Here is a 14,410-nt window from a genome sequence, read left to right on the forward strand (position 1 = left end):
TCCACCCCGCCCCAGGTCACAGACGTGGCAGTGGACAGCCGCCCACCCCACCCCAGGTCACAGACGTGGCAGTGGACAGCCCCATCCACCCCACCCCAGGTCACAGACGTGGCAGTGGACAGCCCCATCCACCCCAGGTCACAGACGTGGCAGTGGACAGCCGCCCACCCCGCCCCAGGTCACAGACGTGGCAGTGGACAGCCGCCCACCCCGCCCCAGGTCACAGACGTGGCAGTGGACAGCCGCCCACCCCGCCCCAGGTCACAGACATGGCAGTGGACAGCCCCATCCACCCCAGGTCACAGACGTGGCAGTGGACAGCCGCCCACCCCACCCCAGGTCACAGACATGGCAGTGGACAGCCCCATCCACCCCGCCCCAGGTCACAGACGTGGCAGTGGACAGCCCCATCCACCCCAGGTCACAGACGTGGCAGTGGACAGCCGCCCACCCCACCCTGGGTCACAGACGTGGCAGTGGACAGCTGTCCACCCCACCCCGGGTCACAGACGTGGCAGTGGACAGCCCCATCCACCCCACCCCGGGTCACAGACGTGGCAGTGGACAGCTGTCCACCCCATTCCAGGCCACAGACACAGCGGTGAAGATGTTTGGTGCTAAGCAACAGCTTGGCCCCTTGTGGCTGTCAGTCTGTCTGTCCCCAGCCTTGTGCGGCTCCCTGCATCTCACCTCAGCCGCACTGGGCTGGGGGGCCGGCCCCTCCCCCTGCCCAGGCCTTGGCGCCGGGCAGGTGAGGTGGGCCAGCGGGGTAGTGGTGTGCTGGTGTCATCACCAGAGACCGCAGGAGCGTCTGCCCAGGCCAGTGTCTGTGCGGGAGCTCCGGGCCTTCCCGGGAGTTGGCTGGAAGACCTCTTCAGTGCGCTCCCGTGCTGGCTCCAAGCTGCGGGTGACGTGTGGCCGTGGCTGTGGTCATGCAGTGTCGGCACCTCCAGGTACCCTCACGGAGCCCACGAACCTACCAAGCGGCCCCGTCCTTCCACGCGCTTTACTCTAAGACTTCCACCGATTGACTTGACTGCTCTAGTGAAGTAAAGGGGATGAAGAAAGTATGGGGGGCCCAAAATGTGTAAAACACCCCCTTGGGGAGCAGGGGCAGGCCGAGCCCCGTGGCTGCGCAGAGCTGAGTGCGTCCCGAGCAGCCGTGCTGAGGTGAGGCTGGGGAGCCCGCGAGCTCCCCGGCGGGCGCAGGGCGGTGATTGGCTGCCTGCGGGGCGCAGGGCGGTGATTGGCTGCCTGGAGCGGGTTCAGGTCACGGGGGCACGCCAGTGCCCGTGAGTAGTCTCTGCCTTCCAGAGCTGAGCCGCTGCCCGCATTGGTGGGGTGTGTCCTGGTTTTGTTCTGGGAATCTAAGGAACAGAGGCCATGGCTTAGTTAAAACCCGAGGTGGCTGAGCTGCCTGCTGCCCCATGCCGGATGTTCAGTGTTTCTATTCAGAATGAGGGCACTGCTTTGAGGACAGAGTCGGGGCGTGAGGACACCGACACCCTAAGAGATCAGGGCCGAGAGTCCCACACTGCCCAGGCTGTCTCTGGGGACGAGGTAGCCGGGAGTCACCCCCCATGGCTCATCCCCCCAGAGAGGTGGTCTGGCTTTCTGTAGGTCAGGAAGCCACAGAAGCCACTCCCACTGAGCCCCAGCCTCCATCCTCCCTGAGTCCCTGCTCCTCCCACACCGGTGTTCCTGATCTCTGCCCCGTGAGCACGGCCTGGGCCAGAGTTTGGGTAGGGACGGACGCATTTCCCCCAGGGAGTGGGTGAGGCCTCCGTGCCAGGGCCTAGTTCCTGACATGCCACCTGAGCCACAGCACTGGTGCCAGGTTCCGAGATGTCCAGCAGGTCAGGCCCAACACCAGGCCTCTCCTCCGGGTGTCAGCAGGGCAGACCACAAAGTAAGGCAGCCTCCCCAGCCCCCCACTTTTGTCTGGTGGAACACTGGGTCTGAGGAAGCTCTTCCTAGTTCATGATTGTGAGGCCTTGGATGCCAGAAGCAGATACTCGCCTCGCCTGCAGTTGTTATTTCTTATTCTCATAGATCAGGGCCTGCACTTGATTAGAAACTGTGTGTGCACTCATGTGTGTGTGTGCTTGTGTGTGTGTGTGTGTGTGTATAAGAGCGGGGAGATGGGGAGAGAGTGTTTGCATGAGGTAAAGGTCTGGGCTGTGAAATCCTGAGTTTTAATGTGAGGTTAAGGGAGCTGAGCATGCAGCTCACCCTGCACCACGGAAACAGCCACTGACTGCCCCTCACCTCCCGTCACAGCCTCCTGCAGCTACGGTGAGGTCCAGGCAACTTTCCACGGTCCTCTCTGCAGCGGAAAGGGCCTGGCCTCTCACTCTGAGCCGAGCAGTTCTGGCTCTTTCTTCCTGAGGTCATTCAGCCTTCCTTGGCAGATCTGAGTTGGAGAAGAACAGTTTCTGTCTTTCTAGAAGTGCTATCAGGCCACCGGCTGCTGAGCTAGGGCGGGGACGGGCAGGAGGCTGGCGGGAAAGTGGGGAGACCCCTCCTGCTGCCCTCTGATGGCCCCCGGATGGGAGTGAGATGGGCGCTCGGTGTGGTGTTGGTTTGGTGCCACCAAGGGCACCGGGCGTTTTTGTTGATGGTGCATATGCTCTTCTGCGAGTCTGCTCTCCTGCCTGTGTGTAAGTGGATTATGTGTATCTTCTGGACGTGAATGCTGTCAGAAGTGTAGCTCTGAGCAGATGCTTTCTCCAGTTCTAGAAGATGTCCCCTCACACGGAGCGTGCCTGTGACAGAGGACTCGAGGACAGCGGCTTCTCGGGAGACAGGCCTCCCCTGCGCGCTGATGGGCTCCAGCCCAGGGCTGGCGGGTCTGGAGAGGCCGACGGCCACAGCAGGGGCAGCAGAGCAGCGCTCCTGACCGTGTGGCAAAGAGGGAGGCGGGGAGCTGGGTTCACCCCCCCACCCCCGCCGCAGTGATGTAACTTCCTTCCACCTCAGCAGTGTGGCGGACCAGAGACCGGTCCTTCAGCTCGTGGCCTTGAGTGGACATTCAGGATCTGCTAGCAACGCCCTTTGTGTGCGACAGTTTGAACTCTTTATTCTTTTTGTACCTTAGCTTCCTCTTCTGTGAGAATTAAATGAGATATGGGGGCACACAGGCACAGTGGTGCTGTTGTTGCTCAAGCACAGTCTCGGGAAATCCTACAACCACAGCACCCAGCGCGGACCCTTTCCCAATGGAAGCGCCGGTACTGCCTTGTGCCACAGATCCCTGCTGACTGTGCACGTGGCCCGCCATGGAAGCGGTGGCAGGGCTGGTCACAGGTGGCACTGGGAGGTGACCGAGGGCGAGGAGAGAGGGTGACTTTACTCAGTCACCCTGGGTCAGGCCAGCCAGTGGAAGCCATGGAGGGCAGCGTGTTTATGAAGCGGGTCTGCTGTGGAGTGGGCCAGAGAGCGGGTACTGAGCTGGACGTCAGGTGCCAGTCCAGTCCACAGGTGCTGGTCCGGTCCACGGGTGCTGGTCCAGTCTGCGGGTGCCGGTCCAGTCCGCGGGTGCCGGGCTGGATGTCGGGTGCCAGTATGGCCCATGGGTGCTGGTCCGGTCCACGGGTGCTGGTCCAGTGTGCGGGTGCCAGTCGGGTCCACTGGTGCTGGGCTGGACATCGGGTGCCGGTCCGGATGGCATCCTGATGATCACAGAGGCTGTAAATACTGAAATGGTCTCTTGTGTCTCCTGTGCCTCAGGTTCGCAGAGGCGGAGGCTGATTCCAGCGCTGTCCCTCGATGCCTCGTCCCCGGCCAGGAAGCCCACGGCTGGCGCGGGGCTGCGCTGGGTGGACGGCCCTCTGCGGGGCACGCCAGGGGGGCTGGCGGAGCCCTTCGAGATTAAAGTCTACGAGATCGACGACGTGGAGCGCCTGCAGCGCCGGCGGGCCAGCTCCAGCCAGGTGAGGCGGTGACCTGTCCCCAGGGGCCAGGCCTGCAAGCCCGGGCTCCCCAGGGAGCGTCCACGGACGCCACAGAGCCAGTTGCAGTGTGGCTCTGGAGGGGCTCGGCCCTCCTCCTAAAAAGCCCCCGCATCCACCGGCTCTTGCTGAGTTCGGAGGTCAGCTCTGGAGTGGAGGCAGGCCTGCAGGCGCCTCCCTGGGGCCAGTGTCTGCCTGGGGGCAGGAATGGGGCAGGAAGGGTGGAGGCCCTGCAGGGTACGGGCACCTGCTCACCCCCGAGTCCGCAGCCAGCCTCCGGCCCAGACGCGGCAGCCAGGGCTTCCGTCCTCACTCTCCGACCGCTCTGTGCCCAGGAACTCATGTGCTTCAACGCAAAGCTGAAAATCCTGGAACACCGGCAGCAGAGGATTGCCGAGGTCCGAGCCAAGTATGAGTGGCTGATGAAGGAGCTGGAGACGACCAAACAGTACCTGATGCTGGACCCCAGCAAGTGGCTCCGTGAATGTAAGGGACCCCACTGTGTGGCTGACGGACCGTGCCCCAGGACCCCGGGCTCTAGCGGCCGTCCACATGGATGGACGGTGTGTGTGCCAGGTCTCGGTGTCTGGCGGTGACGACGGTCCTCCGGGCTCTCCAGGGCGGGTGGACCACATAGAGATGGGCGGCCTCGAGTCATGCTGCTCCTCCCGAGCTGTGGGCCTGTGGTCCACCTGCTCCCAGGCTACACGCTTGTCCCTCGAGGGCCACACTCGAGATCTGACCTGGATCTCGGCAGGTTGCGGTGTCTGGGAGCCACGCAGCAGTCCAGCATGGCTTCCGTGTCATACACAGCCGCGGCGGCCTGGTCAGGCAATGATCACATTTCTCCTCGTGTGAGAGGCAGATTCAACTGTCACCACCCCCCACCCTGCCTGCCCCACCCATCCCCCAAGGGGCTTCTCCACTGGGTCCCCCACCCCGCCCATCCCGCCCTTCTTCATGTCCGTGAGTTCTCCCAGCTCCCTCGACCTCAGTGGGTTCTTGGGACTGTGACCGGCGCGTGGCCCATCCTGCCGCATGGGATTCAGCCCTCGTGGCTAAGCCCCCAGCTCCATGCCTCTGTGCTTGCCTGCACGCTGCTGTGTGATCTCGGGTAAGATGCTTAACTCAGGAGTCCTGATTTCTGGCAGGCCTCCTCCTCAGGCAGCCGTGGGCTGGTCAGTGGTCAGCTGTGTTGGTCGGGGGCCTCCTCCGCGGCAGGCTCGGGAGGAGGACTCGCGGTCCGTAGGCCTTGTGTAGGATGATCTCCCAGTTCGTGGCCGGGTGTGGCCGCCAGGGGTGCCTCCTTAGCGTCAGCTGGCCGTGCCCGGACAGGTCCCCTTTGGACTCGTTCCATTCGGGGTGCCATTAGCCAGAGTCTGCCGTGGAGACTCCGCTGTGCGCGTCTCCTCTCCGCGGCAGTGACTGCCCTGCGCCCCGCGCGCTCCCGCTCTCTGGGGCGGTGCGTGCCCGAGGCAGACCTGGACGTGCCCTTCAGCCTCCACAGCCCCAGCTTTCTCTAGGATGGGAATCTCGGGGCATCTGGGTCCCCAGATGCTTCAGAAGCAGCCACCTGCTCTGGCCTTCGTGCCGTCCGCAGCCCGGAGGTTCTCTGGGAGGCTGTGCGGAAGGGGCACAGACAGAAAACCCAGACAGTGCCGGCGCCGACAGACCGCTGGCGTCCATTTGTCTTTCCGGTTGCTGTGAGCAAGGCTGCCCATGCGCCTGCGCACACTGGGTTCTGTTTTGTACCCACCGGATGGGTGCTCAGGCCCCCCACCCCACCATGCCCCGCTGTCCTGGCCTCGGCCTCGGCCGGCTGCAAAGCCGGACCCCACCCGCACCCGCGCCGCAGGGAATCCGCTCCCGCTGCAGCCCCGAGGCTCCATAGCATGGGACAGTTTGCCCCCTCTGCTCCTTGTTTGATTCTTGTCGCTGAAGCAGGGCTGACGGGCCGGGCAGGCTGGAGATGGTATCACCTTGCTCTTAAGGAACGGGTGCTGGCAGAACTGGGGGTGCAGAGCCAGTGTGGCCTGGCCGGGACTCGGACAGACTTCCTGGCCTGGGCTCACGCGGCCTGGATCCAGCCTCTGTGGCACCCTGCCGCTGGCGGCGGGCAGCGAGCCCATTTTCCTGGCCGCTGAGGGACAGAGAAGGCTGAGCCCGCCACCGGCCGCCACGCGCCACGTTGGCTGGAGTGGAGGCTTCCCGGTCCCAGGCCTCCGCTGTCCTGACCTTGGGACCCTCATGATTAACCTGTCTCTGGTTTATCATCCCCCTCCCCCAATAACCGCGAGCGTGGAGTCCGCAGAGGATGCACCGAGAGGCAGGACTGTTGCCTGAGGGGCCTGAAGGGTAACGAGGTCCCCGTGTCACTCAAGCGAGACCCCTGAAGGCGAGCTCCCTGTCCCCCAAAGCCTGCCAGCTGCAGCTAATTAGGAAGAGTGGAGGGGCCCAGGCAGTCCTCAGCATGGGTCAGGAGGTGGAGGGAGGGTGAGGGCGGCGGAGGTCCGCGGGCCGAGGCTGGAGCTCACAGAGCCTCTTCCCCTCTCACGCAGTTGACCTGGAGCAGGTTCTGGAGCTGGGCTCCCTGGAGTACCTGGAGGCGCTGGAGTGCGTGACCGAGCGCCTGGAGAGTCGGGTCAACTTCTGCAAGGCTCACCTCATGATGATCACCTGCTTTGACGTCACCTCCAGGCGCCGGTGAGGAGGTGGGGCCGGCCGGTTCCCAGGACGTCAGACGCCACCCCCCCGGCGCGGCCCGGGTGCCCAGCGACGGCAGGACAGACGGAGGACGAAGGTCGGTGGAAGTGTGGATGCGCGTGGAGAGGAAGGTGGATTGTCCCTTGTTTTCCGTAGGAAAGGTGCAGACACCAAACACACGCGGAAGGAGAGAGCCACGGGAAGCGCGCGGGACGCAGGGTCCCCGCGCGGGGCAGAGAAAAGCACTTGGAGGAACCATGAGGAATGCGTCTGTGCGTGGAGCTGCCGGTGTGGACGTGGCCGCGTGCGTGGAACTCCCGGTGTGGACGTGCCGCCGCGGAGACCCACGCCAGGACGGCCCAGAGTGACGGATCAAGTGCCTTGCAAACCTTCACGATCACCCAGCCGTCTGTGTCCGTGTCTGTGTGCAGATGGTGCTAGTCAAGGTGAAAACCACGAGGACAGAAAGCCCCGCCCCTTGTGACGTGTGCTCGCGGCTCGTTTTCTCGGTGTTTTATCCTATTTCTGACTTGATGTTTCTAAGTAAGTTGTGTTTGTAGAACGATTTCCTGACCTGTGTTGCGTACGAATAAATGTCGACCATCTGTTATAGTGCCTCTGACAAGGCCGCTCAAACGGACGCGGGCTCTGGTGCCTTTCCAGAGCGGGCTCGGCGCTGGCGACCCTGCGTCTCCCCACGTAGCAAGTCGGGGCGGCGGGGGCAGGGGGGTGGTCAGTGCGATTTTGCAGCTGCCCCGGGGGACACGTGGTCCCGGGGGAACAGCCGGCCTCCTCCTGGTGCCGGGCTTCTCATCGCCTCATAACAAGTTTATTTTCCTTTGGATCCCAAAGACTCTGGATTGGAAGCTTGGGCCGGTTCAGCCAGGCAATGGTTCCTGTTTGGTGACGTCAGTGACGAGGGGCGGGGCTTCAGTGCAGCGCCGCAAGATGCCAACACCGCAGGTTTAGGACAAGGAGCCACGGGAAGCTGTCCACCTGGACGCCGGGCTCGCCCCCTCCCCGCCGCCCCACGTCGTACAACCCCGGGGAGCCGCATCACGCAGCTGCGAGCTCCGTTCAGCATCCTGCACCTGTTACAACCGAAGCCACGGCACGCAGCCCTCGGGACACTGCCTGGACCCTGGGGACCCAGCGTCCTCCCCGCCAACCGGGAGTGTGCTGGGGCTCGCATGCCCGAAGCACCCCCCCACACACGCCGGGCCTGCCAGGCCAGGCCGCCACGCTGACTGGCCCCTCGGGCCCATGAACCAGCATGTCCATTGGTCTGCCCTCCAGATCCACAGGCCACAGCCCCTCCTGTGACAGCCGCTCAAGGCTGGCGGGTGCCTGGCCCCTGAGCGGCACGGAGGGCCGCCCCAGGGACCAGAAGCCAGCGCGGCTCCTGCGGGGCGGGCCGATGGGCCCCTCCCCACCATGCCACCGCCCCAGCTCTCCCTCACCTGCTGGGCCTCCGCAGCCACCCAGAGCTCCTGTGCACGGGTTCCTGCAGGCCCCTGGGCCGAGAACCACATTCCCCTGGGTTCGAGTCTGCCCTTCGACATCCCGTAGCATCCCTGATCTGAAACACATCTTAGTTTTGATGGGGGGGGGAGGTCAGAGGTGACCATGCTGTGGATGCTGTGGAAATGCTCGTGTAGTGAGGCATCTCTGAGCTGCCCCGGGCGAGGGAGCCCAGCCGGACGCAAGCGGCCAGAGCCAGCTGCCTCCTGACAGGACCCGCCGCGGACACTGCAGACAGCTGTGCGGTACAGGAGAGGGCAGAAGAACCTAACCAAGCAGAGGGCATCCCCGGGGGCCACGTGGCCATCCCCCGGGGCCTGTGACAGTGTGGTCTGAGTGTGGAGTTGTCCCCTGCCCCTTCCCTCCCTGCCCTTCCTTCCCCGCCCTTCCCTCCTTGTCCTCCCCTCCCTACCCTGCCCTTCCCTCCCTCCCTACCTTTCCCTCCCTCCCTGCCCTTCCCTCCCTGCCCTTCCCCCCTCCCCTTATTCACCCAGATGTGCTGCAAACGACCATCTTGCTTCAGCGCGCACCACCTTGCGGGCATTGGTGAGCACGGGGCACTGTGTCCCTGGCCCTGCTGTTGTCTGACTGCACCGAGTTGGGGCTCAGGGCGCCCATCAGCAGTGTGGTGGGCACCTCCACCCAAAGAGTGCCCCCTCCGGGGCTCCCAGGGGGTGATGGAACCCCCAGAAGGCAAAGGTCTCGTTTCTAGTGCTCCACAGAGGAGAGCCACGCGGCCGGCTGGGGGGCGGCGGGTCCTGGCCCGCTCCCTCGGGAGGCGGCTGAAGTCATCTCGGCCACTGCTGTCATCCAGGGAGCACAGAGCCTTCCACGCACGCCGAGGTGCCAGTCACGCGTGGACAGGAAACCCCTCGGTGTTCACCAGAGTGTGTGTGCCCAGCCGCCGTCTCTGGGCCTCAAGGTCCGCTGCTCCGGGTCTGTCTGGGCGGCCGCTGCCAGGCCGCCCTCCCCCCTGGCGGGCAGGGCTGCAGCCCACAGCCCCGCGTGGCGGGAAGCTGCGTCCGGTGCCAGTGTTGTGGCAGGTGTGTGGCCGTGGGCATGGGAAGAGCTCCGGCCGGCGCTGCGCTGCTGCCCACACGTGCGGCCCACTCCTGGAGCGTGCACTGCACGCCGCTCACCAAGGCCACTGTCTTCAGAAGTGGGGTCCTGCGTGCGGGTCTGGTGCCGACTGAGCCATGCACTGCCCACGTCCCTGGGGCCCTGCCCTCCCGAGGCCGGCGACAGCCCCGCGCCCCAGCAACGCTCACAGCGACAGCCCCGCGCCGCCACAGCAACGCTCACGGAGAGGCCGGCGGCCGCTTTGCTGCAAAAGAAACAAAGCTCAGCCTTAGGGCCACGGCAGCACAGGACTGTGAGCAGGAATACTGAGTTCCTGGTGCTTTGTCCTCCTCTGGAAACAGTTACCATTTGCAGCACACACACACACACACACACACACACACACACACACACACACACACACACACACACACACACACACACACACACACACACACACACTGTGCCACTCAGCAATCTTCCTGACAAATAGCATTTCTAAATTGAAAACTTAATTATTCCCCACTAATAAATAAAATCAGAATTCCCACTCGGGATGCTATTAAAACTTTGATCAATCCCCAAAATGTTTGTTTGGTTTTTCTGTTGTCTTAAATTCCAGAGCTGATCTGTGTGTCCCTGCACAAAAGGCGTTCCGCTTTTGAGTGGCCCTGCCCAGACCTGAGCCAATTGGCATAGACTGGCACAGACTGGTGCCGGGCAGCATCCACCGCACCGGGTCACGTCGCGCCCAGGCTCGCAGGCCCTCCGGCTGACAAGCTCCAGTCAGCTCAGAGGGAGCTGAGGACGTGGACGGGCAGCGATGCCGTGTCGGAGTTCATTTACACACCACAGCTGGAAACAGTTGGAAACACGTCCCAGCTCCTCCTCCGCACGGAGTGTGAGCGCGTGGACCGTCCCGGCCTTTTCTGTTCTCACTCCCGCAGTCTCCGCGGAGGCCGGGGGCAGGGGGAGGGAGGAGCAACGCAGGAACAGGGCAAAGGTCCGGCCACGGCTGTGTGCAGCACCTCCGCTGCTCCCGGGGAGGCTGAAGGGAAGGCAACGAACGTGGCAACGTGTGGAAGGCAATGAGCGTGGCAACGTGTGGATGGCTATGAACGTGGCAACGCGTGGAAGGCAACGAACGTGGCTATGAGTCCGCAGCCTGGTGAAGAGGAGCGGCCACAGCGCTGAGCAGGGGCTCCCGCCCGCACCCCGCGGCCCTGGGCCTGCAGGAAGGCGCCCGGCCCAGGATTCTGTCCGTGACTCCCAGTCCTGGGGGACCCAAGCCATCGCGTCCCCTCCCTGGGTCCCCAGGGGAGGGCGGGCTGGGCTGACGAGAGGCCGCTGAGCGCACAGAGCTGGCGCCCGGCTGGTTCCATCCCTGGAGGGGTGGCACAGCACCCCTGGGAGCTGGTCGCTCTGCTGCCCGGGGCCTCGCCGCCTCTCGCCAGGCCTGGGTCACCCCGCGGGAGGCTGGGTGACGGTGGCGCCCTGCGGGAATGGGAGGAGGAAACGAGGTAAGGTGGCCGCGGTGCTTGGGTGGGCGGGGAGAGGCAGAGGCTCACAGGCCCTGGCCCCCACCCAGCGTGCCCGGGAGTGTGCCCTCCGTGCCAGCGTGCGTACGTAGGTGGATGTGTGTACGGGGCAGGTGACAGGTGGGAAGGCGCAGGGCAGGAAACCCAAGTTCCAATTCCAGCTCCGACCATAGTGCCCTGTGGCCTTGGACGTGTGATGGGCGTCTCCGGAACTGTTTCTTCTCTACGAGACGCGGACCTGTGCGCCGAGCTTTATGGGTTGTGTATGTTATATATGTACATACGGCTATGCTTCTGTGGGGAAAGTTGCAGACAAGGCCTGAGTGTGTCAGACAAGGCCTGAGTGTGTCAGACAAGGCCTGTGTGTCAGAACCACAAACTCACAGACAGGTATGCACGTGTGTCAGAATCAGCAAACTCTGAGTTTGAGGGCCTGTCTGGCCCTCAAAACCTTGTTTTCACGGTGGATGACAGTATTGGATGTCCTCATTTCAAATTCACCATTTAGCTGGATAGAAGATGGGTGCTGTTTAAAAATGTTTAAGTTCTTAGTTCATAAGTGTTTGCTGTTAATTTTTTTTTTTAAATAAAGCTCATTCGTTACGGTCAGGAACGCTCCACTTTGGTGACAGGCAGGTCTGGCCAGCCCGGTGCAGGCTGGGTTTTGTGTGTGGGTCTTTCCAGAGCTATAGAAAAGCCATTGGCTTGATCATGATAAATAGGAGCAGACTACCTGGAGGAGAGTCTGAAAAAGGTTACACAGTTCTCATGAGCTGCTGGTGTGAGTCTGTGAAACCGTGTGCCATTCCTTGGTGTGAAGGCGTTATTTGCTGGCTGTGGAGGTGTATAATGTGGTCAAAAAAAGAATCTGGTGTTTAAAAGACTCAAAGTACAGTGGCATTAAATGTTCACGTTTATCTACTCAAGAGTCGCGGGTCTTCTCTGTCTAGTTTGTCGTTCGTCCCTCTGCCTGGGGAAAGCGAGTCAAGGCGAGGCTGAGGGCCTCACAGCACCTTGGCCTGGTCTGAGCCCTGCTGGTCCCTGAGATGTCCAGGGACAAAGCCTGTCCCATCCCAGCACGGGCCGGCCCGCACCTCGCCCCGTGGCTCAGCCGGAGCGCAGTCACCGCCAAGTGTGTTCAAGACCCAGTCCGCTGGGGTCGGATCCTTCCGGTTCCCGGTGCCTGGGGTCACACGGGGTCAGGCAGTCACTGCAGATGGCTTGGCCGTCCAGGTGGACACTGGGCCTTGGTGCACGGTGCTTGCATCCAGCAGAGCTGGGCACGTGCCAGCAAGAGCAGAACCAGCCTGGGATTGCACAGACACCGCCAAGGCTGTCCTGGCCCCCGGGACGTGTCCTCCCTCTCCCTCAGCCCCCTCCCCAGAGCAGCCGGCGCCACTCACCTCACTGGGCAAGGCTCCTGCTCTGTGACCACCCAGCACCCACGCCACGCAGCTCCAGGCCCTGGGCAGGGCCTGCCTGGTCACCCGGGCAGAGCCTAGAGGTTTCTAGAATCCGAGCCTTCAACTGGGAGGGGAGGGACTAGGGACAGGGTCACGGACAGGGTCACCCCTCACGGTGGCGGGGCCTGGCCTGTGTCCCCCCGTCAGCTCACACCTCTGCCCAGGGGCTGCTGGCAGCGCACGCGCAGGTGATCAACGTGAGCGGCTTCTCCTCGGCGGAAGCCAGCCAGTGCCCCCACGCAGCCTCCGCGTGATGGCTCCTCCGAGTCGGTGCGGGCACAGCTGTCCCCAGCCTGCCCCAGCCTCCTGCCCCGAGGACCTACGTTCTTCTCTCCAGGGCCCTTCCATCTCCCACAACACGGCGGTGCCTGCCCGGCCGCCCTGACCAAGAGTGGGAAACAGCTGGCGCGGCCCGCCGAGCACGGGCGAGGCCGGAGGAGACAGTCGGCCGGGAGGAGGCCCGGCCCGGGCGCGGGAGGAGCACGGTTCCAGCAGCTGCTAACGCGCATGCCCTCGGTCAGCCCGACTTTGGGTGGCCTTCCTTCCCCCTGCGGAGGCCAGGCCTTGCCTCCGGCCCATTGAAGAAGCAACACGAGGTGGCGGGGGGGGGGGGGGGGAGGTGAGGGGAAAGAACACCTGTCAGTCACCTGCGGGGTGGGGGATGGGGGACAGAGCCCCTGCCGGGGCCAGGGCTGTCCACACCACCTGCGCTGACGGGGTTGTTTTCCATCGGGAACGCTGCCCTTGGGCCCGCAGCCTCCGTCCTTCCTGAGCTCTGTCTGCTGTGGGCCGGGGTCCAGAGTGAGCCGCAGAGAAACCAAGACGACGCTCCCCGAGGCGGCCGCGGGAGCCGGGCTGCGCTTCCTAACTGGGCTTCAGACCCGCAGAAGGAAACGCAGATGAAGAACCACGGTGGCTATTCTGTCTCACACACACGTGAGTGCTGACTGATTTGGGATTGTCCTGCACCTGACCCTCGGGGAATCCCTCCCCATCATCTGTCCTGCAGTCACCGTCCACTCAGAGCCCACGCGCCACCAACAGCACAGTGCCTGCAGAACATTCCGCCACACAGGGGAGCCGTCCACCCCAGGACAGCCATCTACCCCAGGACAGCCGTCCACCCCAGGGGAACCGTCCATGGAGATAAACAAGAGTGCTCACAAACAAAAATAATGGAAATAGAGGTGAAAAGTCCTACAGAAAGTCTGACTAAAGCAGGAGAGATCATTCACAAAATAAAACACAAATACAAAGAGAAAACGAGAGCATCAGGCTGATCCTGAGAAGTGCTCACGGGAAGTACCAGAGAGATTTGGGTTCTGTTGGGGGGTCCTGGACCCCAGGGCTTCATGCTGGGCGGGAGGAGGCCCTCTACCCTGGGGCGCACCCTCGGACCTGGACACACAGCCTTTGTTTTACAGCTGCTTTGCATGTTCATGTGAAATCTTAAGAAGCCTTAGGCTCATACATCATTGTATCAGAATCTAAAGGCTTTTCTCAGTTGTTTTCTTAATTTCATGGCTGCTTGGAGGATCTGGTGGCATCTCTTTTGGTAGTGCAAGCATTTGGCCTCAGGACCTGAATGCCCGGTGCTCCCCATCCCCGGCTCCGGATCTCGGGGTGATGGGCAGAGGCTGTGAAGCCACATCCCCAGCTCCAGATCTCGGGGTGGTAGGCGGAGGCTGTGAAGCTGTATCCCCAACTCCGGATCTCGGGGTGACTGGCAGACGCCATGGAGCCCTGCGAGGCTTAGAAAGTGGTTTGTAGGCTGTCCTTACACCATGATCTTCTGTTCCAAGTCTCCTAAGTGGCTAGAATTACAGGTGGTTCGAGGGATTGAACCTATGGCCCGTGACAGAAGGCCTGGCACAAGCAACTTAAAGGAGGGAAAACTAATTCTGGCCTGTGGATTCAGAGGGGCCAGTCCACCATGGAGGGCATGGTGAAGGGGAGCATTTCTCATGGTGGACAGGAAGCAGAGGAAGGGGACAGTAAGGGGTTGGGACAGGAAGGGGTCGGGGCAAGAGATAGCTCCCGCAGACATGCCCTCCGGACTCCGGCTCCCAGTGCTCAGCTTTCTCTGCCGCAAAGTAGGCAGGTTCTGTTAGGCTATGGCACATCAGTGCCGCTGTGATTGCTGCTCCCTCTGGAAGGAAGGGGAAGGGAGGGGGAG

At 62.9% G+C, this 14,410-nt stretch overlaps 1 protein-coding gene across 2 annotated transcripts in view; it reads left to right on the forward strand.

The window, feature by feature from the left end:
• Kif26b (kinesin family member 26B) overlaps positions 1-11,674 on the forward strand; it is a 285,786-nt gene extending 274,112 nt beyond the window's left edge. For both annotated transcript variants that reach the window (XM_070023180.1, XM_070023181.1), the window contains 3 exons: positions 3,730-3,932; positions 4,286-4,436; positions 6,509-11,674. In XM_070023180.1, the coding sequence (XP_069879281.1) occupies positions 3,730-3,932; positions 4,286-4,436; positions 6,509-6,657 (503 nt within the window). In that variant the 3' untranslated portion in view covers positions 6,658-11,674. The remainder of the gene's footprint in view (positions 1-3,729; positions 3,933-4,285; positions 4,437-6,508) is intronic.
• The last annotated feature ends 2,736 nt before the right edge of the window (positions 11,675-14,410 follow it).

This window comes from Dipodomys merriami, unplaced genomic scaffold (assembly GCF_024711535.1).
Source record: "Dipodomys merriami isolate MVZ:Mamm:240054 unplaced genomic scaffold, mDipMer1.0.p SCAF_158, whole genome shotgun sequence".
In the NCBI taxonomy this organism is placed as follows: Eukaryota; Metazoa; Chordata; class Mammalia; order Rodentia; family Heteromyidae; genus Dipodomys; species Dipodomys merriami.